This window comes from Coenobita brevimanus, chromosome 20 (assembly GCF_032717465.1).
Source record: "Coenobita brevimanus isolate Jiangsu-jjx chromosome 20, ASM3271746v2, whole genome shotgun sequence".
In the NCBI taxonomy this organism is placed as follows: domain Eukaryota; kingdom Metazoa; phylum Arthropoda; class Malacostraca; order Decapoda; family Coenobitidae; genus Coenobita; species Coenobita brevimanus.
The window spans coordinates 11927887-11952390 of NC_136973.1; the positions used below are offsets into that span (position 1 = coordinate 11927887).

Below are 24504 nucleotides of genomic sequence, written 5' to 3' on the forward strand. Positions count from 1 at the left end.
CATGGTTCAGCATTTCACCACACACTCCATCAATTCCTGGGGCTTTCCCCAATTTAACTTTCTTTATTGCTTCCACAACTTCTATCCTACTGATTTCTTCCTTTCTTCTCACCTCCCTCCTTCTCCCAGCCATTCCCCAGCCACTTATACTCGCATTACTTCCATCATGTATGTTCAACAATTCCTTAAAGTGTTCTCTCTATCTGCTCACTTTTTCTCCCTTCTCCATTAGTAATCTACCATTTTTATCTTTCACTCCCCTGCTAACCTCACTTCCACCCTGTCTTACTTTCTTCACCTCTTTCCAGAACATTTTCTTACAGTTCCTCCACTTTACACTCAAATTCCTTCCAAATTCCTCATCCACTCTCTTCTTACTCTTTCTTACTATAATGATCCACTGACACATTATGCAAGTATTTGCCGCCTTAATTAATCTTACCCAGTATGTAATGGATAGGCAGTGATTTTAAGTTTTCTCTTTTTGGTAGTATTGGGAACAAGCAATACGCCTACATATAGTCTTTCAATATATCCTACTGAAACACGTTTCAGTCTTGGTATTAAATTCTGATTACCGCCAGAAGACTGTGTCTAGCTTTTAGAGAGATTTCTTGTGGATCGGTTATTAAGAAACAGTGCACTAATCATTGGAAACAGAGTAGTACATGGAAGACTAAATAACACAAAGACTTATCACCTATACCTCAGTACTATTAATGTCTTATACACGCCTTATACCAGGGAAAGTCATTTTGAATTTGTTTCTGCTATACTATCAGATAATTTTAGGTGACTTAAGGGAGACTTCTCATTCGAAAAGTCTTTTGAAAGCTGAGTATTATTGTTTTAAAGGAACCAAAATAGAAAAAAAGCAACATTATTGCAGTAAAATTGTTTTAAAATAATGTCCCTCAAAGTTCAAGATAAACACAGTGGGGATTGTGCCGGATGTAATGCAGACATTATTAGAAATGAGTGGGCATTGATGAGAGAGAGTTGATTAGGGTATTAATTATATAGACACATAGGAGTTAACCCCTTCATACACGATGACGCGTTTGTCGTCACATGGGTGTGGCTGCGACTATACTCGTTGACACATTTGGCATAATTAAAGCATAAAAACTTTCGCCAGGGGAAAAGTTTTTGGCCAGTCGGCGTCATTTTTGGAGACGTCATAGCTTTCCTGCTCCTTGTCAAAAGTAATGAGTTGGCAACTGTGGGTCCCAATACCAGCAAGAGAGCAGACAGGTTATTCAGTACCAAATGAGCTGTGAGTGGGGAAGGTACCACAAGGCTCTGTCCCTTTAAATTTCCACTCTTACTCCCGTCCCGGCCGTGCAACACATTTCACTATACCAGTAGTGCTTGTGTATAGTGTTTGGGCACTGTTGTGATTAGATTTGGTGTTTGCAATAGGATATTTGCTGTTTGTGAAGCAATCCTGGTCGTTATCAACCGCTGGCCCAACAAAGATTATGCTACTGTTTCTAATCAACTACACTGCCTCTACTGTGCACCAAATTGAGTATTCAGCTATAATAATAGAGACAGTGAATCATGTGAATATAGTGTGCATATCTAGTGTACAAAGAATTGGTGAAATACGTGCAGTAGCTTAGAGGAAGGCAGGAAACTGCCCTACAGTCACAACACGGCATGGGTGCACCGTAGTTTTTTGCATTTTTCTCGAGAACTATGAGGCCCAGGATCACCATTGTGGGCTCAAATGAAAGCCAATTAAATTCTGCATAGGATGATAAACTAAAAACATGACAGTGGCGTGAAAAGTTTTTCACTAGAGCTCCCCGAATAAAAAAATCTGTTGTCTGTCGGAAATGGGTTTTACTTTTTCACTTATTACTCGAACACCATACCTCGCATCAAACTGGGACCTCCGGCATTCGAAAGCTAATAAAATTCTCTTTCATGTGATCATATAACATGTAGAGATTGAGTAGTAAACATTCGACTTATGATGCCGGGAAGTGAAATGTATGCTCTTGAATGTTTATTCACACAGCCCTAAAGTATGTATAGCGTTTTTTTGTGTGTTTTTATTTTGCTTATCGTGTAGAACAAACATTGACGAATAGGCATATGTGGGTTTTGTGGCAAAATGAATATGCTTGGGTGGTGAAAATAAGCTGAGAATACACATATTTGAAGTGCACGGTGGGCGGAGGGGAAGGGGAGAAAAGCAGGCGCGTCATGTCCCACATAACTTATTAACTTATCCGTGCACAAAAGGGTTAATGTAAAAGTTGTTTATAATCCCCATCATCAAGTTTGCCACAGTTATATCTCGTGTATTACTGAGATATTTTGAATAAAATTTTTCAACCAAGGGTCATTTTGAGTAAGGTAGTACACGTTGGAACAAAGGCTTGACTGATATGTAGTAGCCATCAATGAGGGCGTGAGCTAGTGTTCAGTGCAGCCAGGATGCTATCGTTATCGAGTAAGTATTGATGAAATAATAGAGTGAGAAGAGAGTGAGGAGATAATTAAAGCAAATAATATTCACACTATCTGAAGTCTGAGTGAAAGCTATAATACATACTCACCAAAAATACTAGTCTTAAAGTAACCAACTAACCTTTAAACATGACAACATTTAATGGAACTTGCTATAGCAAAGATCAAACTACTTTATCATATTCTGCAGAGCATTATGATAATTCCCTGCAAAGTTTACGAAAAAGAACCTTTATACGGCAAAAAAAAAAAAAAAAAAAAAAAAAGCCCGTCAATGGTAATTCCACGCCAGATTGTGTACAGAGCAATGAGGACGTGACTGGTAACCCAATGGGCATTGACCGAGTGCTGCAGGGTAGGAGGGGATTAAGGAAGAGAGATCTAAGGAAAAGATACATATCCATACCTGCAAAATGTTAATAAAACGTCATAAAAAGTGCCGACCTAAGCTAAAACAATATTATCTGAGAACTACATTGTAACACAAAAATGACAATGAAGACAGCAGTACTACTAAACACAAAATGTCTTCCTCATGTTTCTTCCTCTGTGGTTTGTGCATTTATATATAATGTACTCAAATCTACCTTAGATGATTTTCTTCAGCTGAGAGGAGTTCTGTCTGTCCTAAGGCTAAAAAAATGAATACGGTAATCCTTTACCTTCTTTTGGTACACATAGTTTTCCGGCAGTTGATTTCGTTTAGCAGACACAAATTGTAACAGTTAAATGAAAAGGGATGCAATTGTGTGTGTGTGTGTGTGTGTGTGTGTGTGTGTGTGTGTGTGTGTGTGTGTGTGTGTTTAAACAAATTAGCTCCAAATTACGTGGATAGATCGGGGTCAGCGAATGAGTAAGCATACTTTGATTTTTTAGAACAATAAGGTCGAGGGTCATTTCTGAACAGGGTCAAAATATGACCTGTTAAAATCAGTATAAGCATTTTTTTATCTGTTTTAGACCATACTTTGGGGAAGAGTTGAGGGTAACGCTAGAACGACGTGATTCACTTTATCAAAAATGAATCAGTGGACACGGTCGCAGGACAGTGTCAGTGTTCGACCCGTGTATGCTGTCTGTGTGTGAACTTAATCAGTAAAACCACTTTGATCTAATTTAGGTCACAGTTGGTAAACCGGTTAATGATTCCCCAAGAGGATGACCATTTTTTTTTTTTTTTTTTTAGTATCGGTAATAGGTCAATGATCCAAAAGGATTCCATTTTTAGCACAATCAGCCAACAGTCAGGGTCACAGCAGCAGGACTAAAGCAAGTTCACATGTAAGAATCAACCCAACCTTGATCCAGTTTGGACCAAGCTTGGTGGAAGGGTTCAGGGTTAGCCAAGAATGTAGTAATTCGATTTTGAGAGCAATCGGTCAAAGGTCGAGTTCACAAGGCAAAGTAAAATGTTCGGCTTATACACCAGTTCGTGGGCTTGGGTACTGCACTCTTTTAGTGGGCCGTTTTGTTGCTACAGAGTCCTTTTCTCTTGCATCCCTTGTCCAAATGTGGTGTTACACTGTTACTGAGGAGTCGATTCTCCTTTTATTTTTTTGGTATCATATTCCGACTTATTATACACTTTCGTTAAATGTGTGTGTGTGTGTGTGTGTGTGTGTGTGTGTGTGTGTGTGTGTGTGTGTGTGTGTGTGTGTGTGTGTGTTCATCCAATTTGGACTAATCTGGGGCATTGCGTAGGAATAGTCTCCATGTTGGTCATTTATTTTTAGACAGTAATACTAAGGTCAAGGTCACAGGGCCAGATCAACGCGTGCCCTACCAAGATCAGGTGAAATAGTTTTTTCCTATTTAGTCCAAACTTGGTCTATTTGTTGAGGGTAATGAATGAACAAATGGTACCGGTATCGATTTTGAGAACAATCAGTCATGGCAAAGTGTAACACTATAATCCGTGTCTGTGTGTGAACAAATAACTTAAGCTGTCATAAGTTGACGTGAATTATACTTGGTGAAAAGGTGGAGGATCCACCAAGAGATATACCTATTGTGTTTTAGATCATTAGGCCAAAGGCGAAGGTCGCATGGACAAGTCATTTTAATCAGTTTTTAAGATTTACAACAAGCGCTGTGTCATGTCTCCATGGTTGTTCAATCTCTATATGGATGGGGTTATAAAGAAGATACAAGGTAGGGCAGATGATGCTGGAGCGGCCCTAATGAGAGAGGGCAGCGTACGGAAACTCCCTGTACTGTTGTTTGCAGATGATACTGTATTGTTCAGTGAAGTCAAAGAGGAGCTGCAAGGCTTAGTGAATGAGTTTGAGAGAGTGTGTAAGAAACGGAATCTAAAGGTGAACGGAGGGAAAAGTAAAGTTATGGACTTCGAGAGAAACGAAGTCACTGAATGTACAGTGAGGTTGGATGATGAGGAAATGGAAAATGTGAGTGCGTTTAAGTACAGTACTTGGGTAATGTTATGAGTAAGGATGGAAGTTTAGAAGGTGAAGTGCTTGAAGAGGTACAACAAGGAAGAAAGGTTGCCGTTCTTTGAAAGCAGTGATAAGAAACTGGGAAATAAGCATGGAAAAAGAAAAAAGTTGCTGCATGACAGTATTGTGATACCAACGCTAATGTATGGAAATGAAGCCTGGACCTTGTTAAAGGGACATAAGTGTGAGAGCAGTGGAAATGAGTTATTTGACAGGAGCATGTGGAGTCACATGGAGAGAGAGACTGACAGATAAGGAAGTGAAGGAGCATTGTGGTGTGGATGTGGATGTGATAGAAAGTGTTAGGAGAAATACACTGAGGTGGTTTGGCCATATGGAGAGGATGGAGAGCGAGAGACTGACGAGGAAAATGTATGTGAGTGAGGTGGAGGTGGGAGAGGGAGGGGGAGGCCAAGGATGAGATGGAGGGATGGAGTGAAGAGGTATATGAGAGAGGGGGGTGTTAACTGGGAGCAGAGCAGTGAAATGTCGGGGGACAGGGGGACAGGGTGACATGGATGCGACTTGTTTGTGGCCACCCCTAACGTGATTAAGGCGTCTGGCAATGGATACATAGAACAAGCATTGTAAGGGTTCAGGATAAGGTTTGGGCAACGGTATTTAGTTCTGCAAATAGTTTATTAATGGAGACAAAGATCGTAAGTCAGTCACAGGAAAAGGTCATGTCAGTTAGTTCTGATCTGATCTCAATGGGGGCTGGAGGGGTTAACGGGACATTCTGCATATTAAACTTGAATATAAGGAGATGTCAGTGAGCCTCCCTCTCTCAAGAGAATAAGGCTCTACATTTTACTTTGTTATCCCATTAATACATTATTTCTGCACTTGTTTTCCATTGGTCCGATTGACTCCTTGCTGAGACTGAAGGGCACAGACAAATGTGACCTACTGTAGCTATTTACAATGATATGGTGTTGTTTGTCCCTATTACCGGTGCTGACATTGTTATGTAGTCGACTGTATCTTATATAAGTGCTGACACTGATGTGTATGCAGTTGATTGAACATTATAATTCGGCTGACATTGATGTGCAGCTGTTTGTCTCAGACTGGTGCTGACATGGGTGTGCGCTATCCTGAGTCATGTATCATTAGCAACCCCCCTTTTTTTCCACTGTTTGGAGTGAGCAAGGCACAGAATTCTCCATGCAGAGGAGAGTCGAATAAGAAGAGTTTTTATAGCAACCTGAAGCATTACAAAAAATACTTTAACGCTAACTATGGTATTGTTGCAGAAAATAGTTCTAATTATGGAATTGCTTCTGTTTGCTGTGACGTAGGTTCCTTAGGTTGTTGTGTACTGGGGCGGCACGGTTTGGATGCCGTTGTAATGAGTTCTAGATTTTGGAACCTGAGATGGAAATGATGATGATGATGATGATGATGACACACATTTATGTGGTAGAATAATGCGTGTTCTTTACGTTTGTAGTTGAATATCAGACTGTTTATGGTCTAGGTCATACAAGAGGAGGCTTTTCTCCTTTTTCGTGTTTCTCTAACTTTTCTGTGGCCTTAATATTTGCTCCATCAGTTCTCCTCTTTACTCCTTCACTTTCCACTTCCTCGTCTCGCCCCCTGCATGATGTGTTTGCTTTATTATATCTTCCATGTTTTACTTTTTTCGTTCTCCTTGCATGCATAATTATACTATACATTCTCTTTATCCTTAGCAACTTTGTTACCTTCACTTCCTCATTCCGCTCCCTTCATGGTCGACAGCTCCCATAAACATGTGCTTATCTCTCTCTCTCTCTCTCTCTCTCTCTCTCTCTCTCTCTCTCTCTCTCTCTCTCTCTCTCTCTCTCTCACACACACACACAAGGTATTAAGAATAACAGAGCTCTGGCGTCACGAGTCCTCCCATATCATTATTTCTTCCTCCAAACACCTTTGTAATTATACCTCTGGCGTAAAATTACCTCCGGTATAATAACCATCGTCTTGATTACCGTATGAAAGACTTGAACAGTTACCGGTATATGTGGTGTCTAAATAAGGAGGGAAATTAAATCGGCCTTTATTTTAGGAATTCTACCTTGTTTTTGTGTCTAGTTGGTTCTAATTACCTTTACTTCTCTACTTCTCGGGTATCTATCTGTCTATCTACCTTCCTATATACCTCTGTCTGTCTGTCTATCTATCTGTACCAATTTATGTATTTTAGGTGTAAGATTTTGGTCATGAATTTGATAGGTCGTGGTATTAGACTTCTTTGTACTTGAGTGTTTGTGACCTGTCGGGTAGTCTTGTGGAGTATAAGGTAAGACTGCGTTTAAATTAATTTCAGACCATCAGACCGCTTCCTTTCCCAGCCATGAAACATACTAGCGTTCTTTTAAAACAGCATACCACCTCTCTAGATGCGAATTTAGGGCATAACTTTCTATAGGCTCTTCTGTCAAGACCATAAACCAAATATTGTTTCAAACAGACTGATTATATCGTAAGAATTATATACTCGAGGTAAGACAACATGAAACCCCATAAACAATGGAGTATGCCTGGCTGCCCACGTCATTATAGCATTGATAGCCATATGCACTTCTGCACGACGAAATTGTAATCATACTCAACATATTTCTGATTCTTACTAATATCAGCTTCAAATTAATGCACAGCCTCACATAACACATAACAATGGACTTTCCTTTGCTCTTTCAGAAAGGGTTAGTTGATTTTCCATCGATTTTATCAGTTTCCAGTGCTAACAACCTTACATCATAGCTGGGACTATACATTCGTTATATACTTTTCGTTTCACACACAACCTACTGGCAAGTTACTTTTTATCATGTCTTTATGTTTACCAAAAGCTTTCCATTCATTTGTATTTTTTTTTTTTTTTTTCGCTGTCATGGTCTTTCGTTACTTTTAGTATTTGCCCCAAATGACAGTACACCACGACTTCGTCAAGAACTTCTTTGCTTATTCTGCTGGCGCATTAGTGTGGATTTGGATTAAACATTGCTTTTGTCCTACTCCGGTTCATCTTTATCCCTGCATCGAGAAATTCTCTATTTAGGTCATTTAACATTTCTTGTAATGTCTCTGCTGTTTCAGAGGTTAGGACAATGTCATCTGCAAATCTTAAATGGTTTATGTTTTCTCTGTCCATGTTTACTCCTTTATTTTCTTAGTCTAGCTTTCTGAAAATACATAATAGGCATGCTGCAAATAATTTTGGCGAAACTCTTCCTGACGCACACCTTTCTTTATCTAAACTTTTTCCTAGCCTATATGTGATTTAACTGTCACAGTTTCCTCTTTTAATATTTTTTCTAGTAGTTTTACAGTTTTCTTATTTACTCCTTGTTCTCGCAATGAACTTATAATTTCTGTGTGCTCCACTGAATTAAAAGCCTTTTCGTAATCAACAAAACCTAAGCATAGTGGTTTATTATATTCTGTAGTTTTCTCAGTTGGGTGAATCATTGTGTGTAGATGATCAGTAGTCGAATATCCGCCTCGGAATCCTGCCTGTTCACGAGGTTGGTTTGCTTCCAGATTTGTTGGTATTCTGTTCGTAAGGACTTTAGTGAAGAGTTTGTATATAACTGGTATAAAGCTATTGGGTTGAGTAGTTACTAAGATATTTTGAGTCGCCTTTCTCGCAAAGCAAAATAACTACTGCATTACACCATGTTTTGGGAGTTTTCTGTTTCATTATACACTGAGTTAATAAATGACCAAGCCTGTTTTCAACTTCCACTCCTGCATCCAACAGTAAATCTGCTACTATTCCATCTTCTTCCGGAGCCTTCCCTCTTTTCATACATTTGAGAGAAATGTTTACATCGTCTGGTGTTACTGTACCTCAGGTATTTCACTTGTGTCAACTGAAAAGTTAGCTATTGGTACTACTGTCTTTGATGCATACAGTTCTTTGTAAAATTCTTCGACTCTCTTCACCATCCTATCTGCATTTAATGACTCCATCGTTTTTTTTTTTCAGTGATATAAATCGGGTGCATTCCTAGCGCCATTTTACTTTGGACTTGTTTCAGAGTATTTCCATTTTGGATGTTTCGGTGATCTGATCCATGTTTCTCTTTTTTATATATTTTATATATTTCTGTGTGTGTGTGTGTGTGTGTGTGTGTGTGTGTGTGTCTCCTACTGCTCATACTATCAATTTAGTAGCGCTGACATTTTCATCCTTTTGATCAGTCAATCATTGTTGTACATCCCACCATTTATGGACCAGTGCAGATCTCTACCCATTCATCTATTTAGCTTTTGCTTCCCATGGTGCCGGTCATCCATCAGGTATCACTTCATCCACCCAGGCATTTTTCTGACCAGTCTTTTACTTAGCCTATCCATTCTATGACCGATTCACTTATCCAGTAAGCCAGCCATTCATTCCCTGATCCATTCATTTATCCACCTGTCCATTCACTCATCTGTCCATAAAGAATGAAAGACATAATTTTGTGCTTCCATATAGTCGCTCACCAAACCGACCCATCTCTTTAGTGACGACAACTGGACAGTAATATCACACACACACACACACACACACACACACACACACACACACACACACGTGACATACTGCACATTGAACTATTGCTGAGCATACTTAAAACGTAAACAATATACCGTACCCTAAGAGAGTTAACTCAAGAGAAACAATTGATGCTGATTTTAGACATAACGAAGAATCGGTATTCACGATATAGACATGATGATATGATCAATTGGGAAGCATCCCTTTTTTTGCCATATGGGGTACCCTAATTTTCAACCACATCATAAAACACCATATATATACTGAAAGAATAAATGCCCCCAATATGATTTGCAGATGTACACAAATAAAACCCACCACATAGCAAAAATACACTCATAGAATAAGTTTCGTAAAGTAAAAACAAAAAAATCATTTAATCATGACGAGACAGTTTATTTCACCACAGAAACTGACCCAGTTCAAATGTTACTGGTACATATAAGCACATTTACTGGAGAATATTTGTACAGTCTAATGGGTCACCACTCAATCAGCTATCCGTTCCTCCCCTACACTGCTTTCACATCCATTCACCTAGTACGTATATATCCATCAGACCACTACTCTCCAGAGAATGTTACTCGTTCATCAATTCACTCACTCGCAGCTGAAGCATTAAGTCACTGCCACTAACTTTTTCCTTCAGTCATTCCCATCCTAATCTGTATGCATATCTTTTTATTCAGAAAAGCAAAATTCTGTCCACTCAATTATTCACCCATTACTCCTCCTTTACCCAGTCACTAGTCACCGCTCTTTCATCCACCCACATCCTTCCAAATATGCATATATTCACTAAACTCTCTCTCTCTCTCTCTCTCTCTCTCTCACACACACACACACACACACACACACACACACACACACACACACACACACACACACACACACACACACACACACACACACACACACACACACACACACACACACACACACACACACACACTTATACACAAGAGAAAGATATTTGTGAAGCACTAAATAAGAATTTCCAATCAGTTTTTTCAGAAGAAAAAATTTTTGAGAGGGACTATGTGGAACACGCATGTCCACACATACTACCAGATATACAAATAGCAGAAAAAGTAATACAGGAGGAGTTAAGTAGATTAGACAGAGGAAAAGCAAGTGGTCCTGATGAAATTTCATGTTGGGTATTACGAGAATGTGCAAAGGAGTTAAGTAAACCATTGTTTTTAATTTTCAAGAAATCCTTGAGTCAAGGTAAACTACCTGATATTTGGAAAAAAGCAAATATTGTCCCCTTATTCAAGAAAGGAAATAGACAAAATCCACTCAACTACCGACCAGTATCACTGACCAGTGTTGTGAGCAAGGTATTAGAAAAACTTATAAGAAAAGCTTGGGTAAATCATCTAGAAGAACACAGTATGATAACAGAAAGACAGTTTGGTTTCAGAAAAGGAAAATCATGTGTTACTAATCTGTTGAGCTACTATGACAGAGTAACAAACACAATACAGGAAAGGGAAGGATGGGTGGACAGTATCTATTTAGATTTCAAGAAAGCTTTTGACACAGTACCACACCAAAGACTTTTATGGAAACTGTACCATCAAGGAGGAATTCGAGGCAAACTGTTTTGTTGGATGCAAGACTTTCTCATAAAAAGAGAAATGAGGACAGTACTAAGAGGAAACTATTCATCATGGAAAGAAGTGACTAGTGGAGTACCACAGGGTTCAGTGCTGGCACCAATCATGTTTTTAGTGTATATAAATGATATAAACAGTAACACTGGAAATGAGAGCTATCTGAATATGTTTGCAGATGATGCAAAAATACAGAGGAGAATTACTAACACAGACTCTTGTAAAGAGCTACAAGAAGAATTAAATAAACTTCATGAATGGAGTAGTACATGGCAAATGGAATTCAATGTGGACAAGTGTCATGTAATCAAGTTTGGTAAAAGTGGAAAAAGACCTGATGGGGATTATAAGTTAGGAAATAAAACCCTATACACATCAGAAAGAGAGAAAGACCTAGGTGTGATTATCAATAACAGACTATCTCCGGCTGACCACATCAGCGAGAAGGTACGGAACATGTATACACTGCTTGCAAATATGAGAATAGCATTCACATACATAACTGAAGATATGCTAAGAAGGATAATAACATCATTCATTAGACCAACCCTGGAATATGCATCAGTAGTCTGGAGTCCTCATCTCAAAAAGCATATAGACAAGATCGAAAAAGTTCAAAGGGCCGCTACAAGATGGATACCAAGCTTAAGGGACCTAAACTACGAAGAAAGACTAAATAAACTGAATCTACCAACACTACAGGAGTGAAGGAAAAGAGGTGACATGATAATGCTATATAAGTGCATATCAGGAAAGGAGAAAATAGACATAAATGATTACTTATCATATGGAGAAGCATCAGCAAGAGGACACTGCAAAAAACTGCATAAGAAGAGAGGTGATAAAGACGTAAGGAAATTCAGTTTCCCAAACAGAGCAATTGATCAATGGAATGCACTACCGAATGAAATAGTGTGCGCCAAAACAATTCACAAATTTAAGGATATGTACGATAAATATGGTTTAAGACACGGGACAGTACGAGCTTGACTCATTCCTGTAAAGATACAATTAGGTAAGAACAATTAGGTAAGAACACACACACACACACCAATCATCCACTTAACCAATATCTTTATTCGTTAATTTCTTTCTCAGTCCATTCAAAACGAATACATTTAGTCATTCAACCTTCATTGCTCATTTACTCAGGTGGTACCACTCATTCATTCATCCATCAGCTTCTTTCTGTTCATTCATGCGTCCGTCCGTCCATTTATTCCCTTACACATTCATCCATTTACCAAAATTCAAGTATCCATCACACCTGAACTCAGTAATCAGCTAATGCATTACTTCAATAGTTACCCATTCAGTCGACACTGCTCATTCACTACTCCATCCACTAATTACTTACCTCTGTACATACTTTCCATCGCTACACTATATAAACAATAAACATCCATTGAACCTCCTATTATTCTTTCATCCATTCACACATTATTTGCTTATCCATCCTCTCTCCAACTCTTGATCAGTCCATTTACCCAATACTTTGTCATCCATCCATCCGTTAATTCATCCATCCATCCATCATCCAGTCCTACGTTGCTCCATGAGGAGCGTAGGAGCCCGAGGCTAGGCAAGTTGTCCTGCCATTTAAGATGAGAGTGACCAGTCTTACTCATCCCTGAGTGGCATTATGTGAGCAATAAACCCCAACCATCCCTTGGATATAAACCTTCACCGGCTCAATCTGATTGGAGCGCCTTAAATACCCATAAAACCACCAGGCGCAAAAATTTGGTTATATGGTTACCACCCAGCGTAGTAAATGGTTTCCTGGTGTACAGGAAACCATTTGGCTTGTCACTCAGTGTAGAGCCACCCACAGCCAGATGGATGAGGAAAGAATGAAGGAAAGACAGAAGAGGGATAGTAAAGTAACCCGTAGGCAGAAGGACGGGGAAAGAATGAAGGAAAGACAGAAGAGGATGGAAAGAAAGTAGGATGGAGGAGAGGAAAGGGCAGACACCCGAGAGCAGCACTATATCGAGTAAGTGGATGGTGAGCGCCCCACCTACCACAATCCATTAATTCCTTTCATAATTTTCATCAATATCTGTTCAAGTCTTCCTGCACGTTCATCTGTTCATCTCCTGCTGCATATTCATCCATTCATCACTCTATTTCCTGACCCATCCATTTACCCATTTCCTGCTCTCCCGTCCGTCCACTGACCTGCTACACCTCGAGTGTCCCACCTGCTATTCCTGTGTTGAGGACCCAGATGGAAAATATTGGCAGTACCGGAAAACTAACCGACAATACACCCACCCTGGCAAGCATGGAGAGAGAGAGAGAGAGAGAGAGAGATGAATATCCGTGAACGCATTGCTTGGCCTTGCATGCTGGGTGAAAGTGTAAAGTTGTGTGTGTGTGTGTGTGTGTGTGTGTGTGTGTGTGTGTGTTTTGATATAATGTAAATATATTTTTTGCATATCTGAATATTTGATATAAATATATTTCTGCATATCTCAATATTTACGTGTAACAAACAGCCTCGGAAGGACCAGTAGGACTCTCGCTGCTTTCATTCCTTTGAATCCTTTGCACTTCCTTATCATCAATGACTCCTCTCCTCCCCTCCTCTCCCCTTCGCCAATGCCTCCATCTACCTTCCCTCTTCCCCCCTCCGTCTCTCCACTATCTTCCTCTGCATCTCGTCACTGCCAGTCCACTCTTGGTAATTGGAGAAGACAGATATCGTATAGTTTTTCAGAGTCAGGTTATTCAAACGCCTGCATACTTAATCTGTTGCCGTGTATTTAGACTGATTACATCACCTGCCATTAAAATGAGTTACTGATTAGAAAGTAGTGGTTGCATATTTAAATACATATATGTAATTGTGTAACATGTACGATCAAGAAACAGAACATCACTGACCTTTCCTTCGAGCACTTAGGAAACTCCATCAGAATACAGGTACCTTTTAAAATTAGCTGGATATCGAAGATTACTTTACTTGATTTGCATGTTTAATGGAAGTGACTCACACACACACACACACACACACACACACACACACACACACACACACACACACACACACACACACACACACACACACATACAGGGAGTCAATCAAGGCGGACGTGCGACATCGGCGCTTCATACCGAACCAACACGGCCAGTGGCATTACCTAAATTAGTATCTTTGTATGAGTCAGGCTCTGTACCAGGTTAGACTAAATGATTTTTCATTATTAAAAGGAAAAAAATAATAAGTTTAAACAAGACTTGCTCAAACAGAAAAGTGAACCAAGATGAAAGAACGCGCTGAGTCAGCTGAGGTTTATTTAGACTACAGCAACACGGGGAAAGTAAGTACATACTCTGTACTTTTATTATTACAAAATGGATACATACTTAAGTAAAGCAAATTTGGAAAAGAAAAGAGATAAAGGTAAAAAGCAAAATGATGATTTCTACCAAGAACTGGTTGAAGTGGAGACTCACAATAGACTGGTTGAACGTGTACACAAACTAGATATGGCTTTCAAAAATGAAATTGATGAAATAAAGAAGCAGATGCACTTGCAAAAGGAAGAAATAGAAAAACTAGGAAGGGAGGCCAACAAGAAAGACACAACCATCAGTGAACTAACAGTGGAATTGAGTACACTTAGGAAGAAAACGAGTGAAATGGCAAGTACAGTAGTCAGTCACAAGAGTGTTATGGAAGAGTTCAAAAATGACACAGAGACAATTAGGCAAGTAAGCAGTCTTATAGACCAGAGCAGTGATATTGAGAAGATAACACAGGTGAATGAAGCTGTGCAAAGCTATAAAAATGATGTGGAAACCACGTATGCTGAAATGGTGAAAATAAAGAAAGACTTAGAAACAAGGGTGCAGGAAAAAAGCATTAAAAAGGAAGTGAAAAGAATCATCCAAAACAATCCAAAGTTAGTCAGAGATTCAGTAGATATAAACAAATCTATATTAATCACTGGTATAGAAGAGGAAGAAGTAAAAAACAAGATCACAAGAGACAAAAAGGAGATGGCAAATGTAATGAGCTTACTGAAAGACGTATCAGAGGAAATCTGTAGTAATGACATAGAGGAACACAAAAGGTTAGGGAAGTACGAGAAAAGCAAGACAAGACCTCTAAAGGTGACTTTCCAGAGTGTAAACACTGTGGAAGAGATATAAAAAAATGCAAAGAATCTTATGGAAAAAGAGGAGTTCAAAAATGTATGGATAAAAAGATGCCTAACACAAGAGGAACTGGAATTACTGAAAGAGAAAAGGGAGGAAGCAAAAACAAAAAATAAGGGAAGATCAGAAGAGAAGAATTTTTTTTTACAAAGTAATAGGATTGCAGGTACGAAAGTGGTACACAAACAGGATGGAATAAAAAGGAGGAAGGTAGTAGAACCATGTCATGACAAGTATATAAACAAGATGATAAAGTTGATGTACTCAAATGTGGATGGATTGGTATCTAAATTACTAGAGATGAATGATAATATCAGAGAAAATGAACCACAAATAATATGCCTAACTGAAACAAAATTAACACCAAGGATATCCAATGACATACTAAACTTAGAGGAATACAATATATGGAGAAGAGACAGAAATTCAAAAAAAGGAGGAGGAATAATAATATTAACTAAGAAAAATCTAAAAGTCAATGAAATAATACTAGATATACCATCACAAGTAGAACTGATTGCAGTAGAGATCAACACATCTGAAGGTAAAGTAATTGTAGCCAATTTGTACATGCTACCCAGATCAAACACATGGGAAAGAGATGAATATGAGGACCTGGCAGAGAGTACAATTCAGAGTTTAAGATCATTACTACATAAAATGGAAGAGAAATCGGAAAGAATTATACTAACTGGGGATTTTGATACAAATATAAATTGGAATACTCTAGATATAATTAGCCAAGAAAGCTGTTGGGACCAAAAGCTCCTGTATCTCGTGCAAGAGTTTTTCCTAATGCAACATGTGAGGGAAACCACCAGAAAAAGAGGACTTGATGTACCCTTAGTGCTAGATCTAATATTTACTAGGCAAGAAAATGATATTGCCAGTTTAATATATCACCCTCCACTCTGCAAAAGCGATCATGCAGTACTAAATTATAACTTCAGGATAGCATACGACATAGTAAACAGCAATGATAGTTACAAAAAGAGTCTAAACTATAAAAAGGGAAATTATCAAGACCTAAAGAAGTATTTCTTAGAAGTTGATTGGGAAAATGAGCTTAGAGGACAAGATTTAAATGCTGTATATAAAAAATTCTGTGAATTTTATGAAATAGGAGTCCAGAAGTACATCCCACAGCACAAAGAAGCAGATAAGAAAATACTGAAATGGTTCAATACAGAATGTAAAAAATCAAAAGGAAGAAGAGAGATTTGTTGTGGAATAGATACAGAAGACACAATAGTGCAAGGGCATATAATAATTACAAACAGGCAAGAAACGATTATACAAGAATAAGGAAGGAAGCCCAAAAACAGTTTGAGGAGGATATAATAAATAAAAGTAGTGATCAACCAAAGCTGTTTTACAGCTATACCAGAAGCAAAACCAAAGTAAAAGATATAATACAATCCATTACGAACGAGGGAATCACTTATACACAAGGGAAAGATATTTGTGAAGCACTAAATAAGAATTTCTAATTAGTTTTTACAGAAGAAAAAAAATTTGAGAGGGACTATGTGGAACATGCATGTCCACACATACTACCAGATATACAAATAGCAGAAAAAGTAATACAGGAGGAGTTAAGTAGATTAGACAGAGGAAAAGCAAGTGGTCCTGATGAAATTTCATGTTGGGTACTACGAGAATGTGCAAAGGAGTTAAGTAAACCATTATTTTTAATTTTCAAGAAATCCTTGAGTCAAGGTAAACTACCTGATATTTGGAAAAAAGCAAATATTGTCCCCTTATTCAAGAGAGGAAATAGACAAAATCCACTCAACTACCGACCAGTATCACTGACCAGTGTTGTAAGCAAGGTATTAGAAAAGCTTATAAGAAAAGCTTGGGTAAATCATCTAGAAGAACACAGTATGATAACAGAAAGACAGTTTGGTTTCAGAAAAGGAAAATCATGTGTTACTAATCTGTTGAGCTACTATGACAGAGTAACAAACACAATACAGGAAAGGGAAGGATGGGTGGACAGTATCTATTTAGATTTCAAGAAAGCTTTTGACACAGTACCACACCAAAGACTTTTATGGAAACTGTACCATCAAGGAGGAATTCGAGGCAAGCTGTTTTGTTGGATGCAAGACTTTCTCATAAAAAGAGAAATGAGGACAGTACTAAGAGGAAACTATTCATCATGGAAAGAAGTGACTAGTGGAGTACCACAGGGTTCAGTGCTGGCACCAATCATGTTTTTAGTGTATATAAATGATATAAACAGTAACACTGGAAATGAGAGCTATCTGAATATGTTTGCAGATGATGCAAAAATACAATGGAGAATTACTAACACAGACTCTTGTAAAGAGCTACAAGAAGAATTAAATAAACTTCATGAATGGAGTAGTACATGGCAAATGGAATTCAATGTGGACAAGTGTCATGTAATAAAGTTTGGTAAAAGTGGAAAAAGACCTGATTGGGATTATAAGTTAGGAAATAAAACCCTATACACATCAGAGAGAGAGAAAGACCTAGGTGTGATTATCAATAACAGACTATCTCCGGCTGACCACATCAGCGAGAAGGTACGGAACATGTATACACTGCTTGCAAATATGAGAATAGCATTCACATACATAAATGAAGACATGCTAAGAAGGATAATAACATCATTCATTAGACCAACCCTGGAATATGCATTAGTGGTCTGGAGTCCTCATCTGAAAAAGCACATAGACAAGATTGAAAAAGTTCAAAGGGCCGCTACAAGATGGATACCATGCTTAAGGGACCTAAACTACGAAGAAAGACTAAATAAACTGAATCTACCAACACTACAGGAGAGAAGGAAAAGAGGTGACATGATAATGCTATATAAGTGCATATCAGGGAAGGAGAAAATAGACATAAATGATTACTTAACATATGGAGAAGGATCAGCAAGAGGACACTGCAAAAAACTGCATAAGAAGAGAGGTGATAAAGACGTAAGGAAATTCAGTTTCCCAAACAGAGCAATTGATTAATGGAATACACTACCGAATAAAATAGTGTGTGCCAAAACAATTCACAAATTTAAGGATATGTACGATAAATATGGTTTAAGACACGGGACAGTACGAGCTTGACTCATTCCCGTAAAGATACAATTAGGTAAGAACAATTAGATAAGAACACAGTCTCTCTCTCTCTCTCTCTCTCTCTCTCTCTCTTTCTCTCTCTCTCGATATTATATACAGATATAGATAAACTGATAGATACATAGGTATTCATCCTTTTATCTCTGTCTGTCTACTTGTCTGTGTATTCATCTGTCTGTCTGTCTGTCTGCGGTAAGCAAACTCCCGTTGTTTTTAGTTCTCAGTGTTGTTTCATTAAACATGAGATAACTTTCCCTCTTTTTCTTTGCTTCTTGCAGGTGTGTGTGTGATGTGGTGGACCTCGATATCATCGGCCCACAGCATAGTCCCCGTGCTAGGAGTGAGCAGGGATCGTGGACGCGTGAAGCAAGACAAAGTAATCAGCAGAAGTGACCAACAGACCAGAGTAAAGAGATCTAGTAGTGATGTGGAGTTTAGGGAGGAAAAGAATGAACTGATAACTAGAATTGATGGGTTGGGAGCACACCGATTCCGGCTTTTAGACAGGGAAAAACTACTGGAGAGCAGTAATGCTGGCGGTAGTGAGGCAAACAGAAACAGTATTGACCCGAACCAAAGAACCAGAAGGGGAGGTCACCCAAGTCCGACGACGTCCCAAGGGCAGTTCTTCAACCCTAGCTACATTCTGAATCCAGCTCAGCCCATCCAGCCCAGTTCTCTGGGCGAGGGGGGTACGCCACTTAAGCCCCTACGACCAGTGTTCGACGAGGCAGCTCCTAGGAATGTATCTGGCCTGACTGGGATGGCCGCGTACCTTCACTGTCTTGTGCACCACCTTGGAAATAGAAGTGTGAGTAACTTTATGCGATTTTTATTAATTCGTTTATACTGTACTTTCAATTTGCCTGTAGCCTCTCTCTCTCTCTCTCTCTCTCTCTCTCTCTCTCTCTCTCTCTCTCTCTCTCTCACACACACACACACACACACACACACACACACACACACACACACACACACACACACACACACACACACATTGAGGGAAATAGACCACAATCAGTCTCCCACAACCTCAAATCCATTACCTCCCCCCCCCACCCGTTTGTCTGTCTGTCTGTAAATGTTTGTGTCTACAAGATCGTTTATTTTTGTTGCATATTATTTTTATGGTTTTTATTCTTGTCAGGTTTATTTTCCCATTATCGATTCCTCTCTCAGGCGTTATGGACCAGACAGTGAGACCTTGGCATCATGATCTAAACCTCGACTGAGCCAGGCAAGGTTACACTCTCTTTCATTTTTCAGATGTATTTTGGCTGTTTCTTTAATCATCACCATCACCATCGTCCACTCCAGTTTTGCACCATCAGGATTATAGAGGCTCAGGGTCAAGTTATCCAGTCCTAGCATGTAAAGCCTGTATGTCTAGTCTCCCCAGCCCGTTAAGTGGCTGTTAGTCATAACCGTCCCTCGGATTAATTCTTTACAGGCCCCATCCTGATGAAGCACATTTTCCTACTAGAACATGTGACGTCTCTTGACGTAATGGCTGCCACTTCATGTAATAAATGGTTTTCACTGTTAATGATATGCATATGGCTTGTCCCTCCATGCAGTCACCTGAAGGCAGGATAGCATCGGGTGAGTAGATGGTTGACACCCTTTCTCTCTCTCAGGTCTCGTGGATCAGACAACGTGACCTGCGTATCATTACAGTGGGCCGGTACACCTACACCTCTGACGAGCGGTACAAGGTGTTACACTCCCCCAGTTCCAAGGACTGGATACTGAAGATCAAGTACTCACAGGTTCGAGACTCTGGCAACTATGAATGTCAAGTGTCTACCAAGCCCGTCATGGCATACATTGTGCGGCTCAGAGTGTATGGTAAGTATATCTCTTTTTTTTTTCTTTTTTAACTCTTTCTCATTTTTTTGGTATTCGAGTGCTTCTTCTATGATGGGACAATATAACATATTCATATCATACTGGTGTTCTCAGATTTTTTTTTTTTATCATAATAGGGAGTGCAAGAGATAAATACCTGCATCTCCTTCCTTTCTTACACTTCATCTCGCCAGCTGTCTCTAGTTATTCACTGACGATGGTTCCTGTGGAGTTTAAGAAAATTAAACAGGTGTAGCAGAAATAAGTCAGTAAAATGTGTCACGTGATTCAGGGTGCAAATGATGAGTTTAGTCGATGTAGACTTCAAGGAGACTGGTAGTGAATAACAGTTGACCTTAAGAGCTCATTGTCATGGAGCACTGTTCAGCAATGGAGTGCCGAAGTTGTCTGTGGAATGGCGCCATGTGTCTTGGGTGAATATAAACGCCACTTCATTGGCTGTGGTATAGCAGCATCATTCATTTTGGGCTGAAGGGTCGAGCGAGGTGGTGTACCAGAATTTATCTCCATTACCATTATTTTATAACCTCATAGACTTTTCAGTCAGATGACTACAGTGGTACACTCGTTCATCTCTGGTATGGAAGCTTTTTTAACGGTATAAGTAAATGTCTTTTCATAGAGCAATTGTCACTTTGTGATAAAGATGTCCTTTTTTATCAAACTGAACATTTATACAAACAGTCTGAGGGGATAATAACAGGTTCATCATTAGGATCCATCCTAGCGAACTTTTTATTTATGCTGTCATTAGAAAACGTGGCTGGAAAACTGTCCAAAAGATTTAAGGACTGTGGATGACATAAATTAATTTTAAGGCAAAAGAACATCCGTTGAAGTTCTTAGAGTATCTACACAAGCAGCACAGAATAATATTCCTTGGCACTAATAACCGAAGTGAATAATCAGCTTTCTTTCTCATATCTAATGATTCATAAAGACAATGATCAGCTTCTATATTTTTCTCAAGGCAACATTCTAAGGTTTGGAGACAATTTTTTTTTTTTTCAGTTTCATCATCCAGCATACAAGATTAGTGCTCTATAGATCTTCTTTACAGAATATTTTTAAAAGTACATACATTGTAGATAATGGTTATGGTGCACGTTTAACTGCAACACTGGTTAATATTTTGCTCAGGAAGATAACAACCCAAAATATGTTCCTCCATATTTGTTAGGGATATACCTACTTAACCCCTTAACCGCGGGGCGTCACTTTCATGACGCTTGGGAGCAAGGGATCATACCGCGGGGCGTCACTTTTGCGATTCTGTGTTATTTTGAATTCACCCGGGCTTTCAAGTGGTAGCTTGTATCATCTATCAGTACTGCCAATGTCCAACACTAGTCAGCACTCCTAATATCATCTGTATTCCCATCCATTGTTGACAATTTAGCCATTTCTCCCCGTTCTTGACTCCCCTCCCTGCCTTCCCTCCATTACCCTCTCCTCTCGCCTGCCAGGCTGTGCTACGCTAAGTAAATCTTCCCTGGAATTTTCCACTGATTTCATCCATTGAAATAAACCCTATGCCCTATTCTTATACCAAATAATATACACCAAAAAGAAATAAGGTAAGTGAGAGTGCCATACACCTGGAATTGGCTAATTATCACCTGACAACACCTCACGTGGACTCGTTCGCTAATTTTCGCTGTTTATTTCCCCTTGAAATATGCCGTATAATCTATTCTCGTACTAAAAATATATATAAGGAGGGAAGGGAGAAGCCTAAGTGATATTTACATTCACCTGGAACTACATAATTTATAATGTATTGTCTAGATTTCCTGCCAATCATTTCACTGCTATATGTTAGCAGCTGTCAAGAGGCTGACGTTGGCAGTAATGCATTTCCCTAGGTAGGCCACCCCGGCCCACCCCTCTCAGTTCACTGTCATCTTCCAAAGTGAAAGTACGTCTGTTCGCTCCTGCTAACTTCCGCCGCTTTTTAGCCCCATGCAAAGGGCCCTGTGACCTCTACCCCCTACTAAACCTCATGTGGAAAGAGGTAAAGGGCTGACAATTGAAAGAGAGTGACTATGATCTTTCTGTTGGGTAAAACAGTGCAAGTGGAATTGTAAATAATGTGTAAATAATGTGTAAACAGCAAGTGAAAGCAATAAATGTAAATGTAAGTGAACAGTGGAAAATAGTTTTATGAGTTACTTCAAGTGACAGTGCATAACACAGTGTAAATAAAATATAAATGTAAATAATGTAAATAAAATAGAGAATGTTAATAGAAATGTAAATGAGTAGTAATATAAGAATACGAGTATATATACTAGGAGTAATGAAAGTGAAAGTTTCACTCTAGCATGTATGAATACTATGAGTTATGAGAGTGAAGGTGAAAGTGACATTCACTCTCAATGCTAGTATACAGGACGAGAAAGTGAATGCTACGTATTTTACTGAAAGATATTGAATCCATACAGTGACAATAAACTACTACTGAAGGAAACTTATGGATAAAGACTGTAGATATATATAAGTGTTATATAGTAATAGAAATATAAACTGTGAGTGTTTTTATGAATAATAAATGACAACACCAGCGGCGAACTAGCGCAAGTGGGAAGGTCATACGCCCGCGTAATTTTAATTGCTTTCACAGTGTTTTTTTTTTTTTTTAATATGGATTCCAAACTATTTGAGAATCATAGAATAGTATTTCTAGTGATAATATCAGGCTGTGGTAATCATATTACGGGTTGTCGGGAAGTGTAAAGTGGAGACTTCGTTACCCAACTTCAGAGGTCTCCACAAGTCCTATGGTACTCGACGAAGGCTCAACAAACACCCCAGGAGAAAGCTGAAGGTACGTGCCATAAGCATATGTGATTTTAATATTCTAGGGCTAATAACTGATTTTTGGCAAATATTTTTAGAGAGTCTGTCGGAGCGCGAGTATGCCCGCGGGTGCCGCAAGAAAAAGCAAAACAAGCCCGCGATTAAAGGGTTAACACTCCTGAATATATATATATATATATATATATATATATATATATATATATATATATATATATATTCCTCCATATTTGTTTGGGATATACCTACTTAACACTCCTGAATATATATATATATCTCATCTCATCTCATCAGCCATTTGAGTATCCACTGCAGGACCGGCCTATCCCAACCGAACTGGGGACGATACAGCCAATGTGTCTCTACCAAGTGGCATAGGCTTTCTAGTAGAGATTGTATGTAGGGTGAGAAGCGCTTGTAAGTGTATTTGTAGTGTTGGAGTGGCTTTGGATGTGTGTGTATTCTGTGAACCAAGTGAAATCGGCCCGCGCAAGCCAACTGGGTGCAAACATACTTTACAGTTTGCGACATTGGTTCAACCACAGCGCCCCTTGTGTCCGCCAATGCAGTACGTGGCCTGAAGAACGCTCCCAAAGTTTATTACCCTGGCGGGGCGCGAACCCTCATTCTTAAGTGTATGAAAACGCACACTGTACCACTGTATCACAGAGGCTCCGAATATATATATATATATATATATATATATATATATATATATATATATATATACTGTATATATATATATATATATATATATATATATATATATATATATATACATATATATATACTATATATATATATATATATATATATATATATATATATATATATATATATATATATATATATATATATATATATATCGCATATACCGGTATATATATCCAGTACTGAGGGGACGTTGTATTGAATATGAAGTTCGTCTTAAGCGCGAAATTTCAAATATCTAAGGAGCTCATCTCGTAATAGTGTAAGAGCTTTTGATTGTTTGTACTTCAGATTTCATTAACCCTAATATACCAGTATTGCATTATCCTACCCCACAATATAGGGTGCCCTGACTAACACAGAGTACCTTACGTGCAAAACCCTTCCTTTATATGCAGTTTTTCTCTTTACCACAGATAAAAATCTACGTGCTTGGTATTTTGTTCACACACACACACACACACACACACACGAGCGAACAGCCACAGTGAACGGACGTGTCTTGACTGCTCCCAGGCCAAGGCTCAGACACCGCTGCAAACCTTAAGTAGTTTTCAGGAGTTATGTTTGTCCTGTCTCCTATGGTCTTGTTTTCAGTTTAAAGTACTGTAAGTTAATATAGACTACCAAAAATGTAAAGATTTATTGGCAAGAGTATACATGAGTGTTTGTAGTATTTTCGGTAACAGCTGTTTTTGTACTGTAAGTTGTAACCAACCTCAATCATGGCCGAAATTGTAAAC

At 38.8% G+C, this 24504-nt stretch overlaps 1 protein-coding gene across 1 annotated transcript in view; it reads left to right on the forward strand.

The window, feature by feature from the left end:
• Positions 1-24504, forward strand: part of LOC145391862 (uncharacterized) — a 210615-nt gene that overhangs the window by 31017 nt on the left and 155094 nt on the right. The window contains exons 2-3 of the mRNA XM_080266349.1: positions 18643-19175; positions 20002-20212. Coding sequence (XP_080122475.1) covers positions 18643-19175; positions 20002-20212 — 744 coding nt within the window. The remainder of the gene's footprint in view (positions 1-18642; positions 19176-20001; positions 20213-24504) is intronic.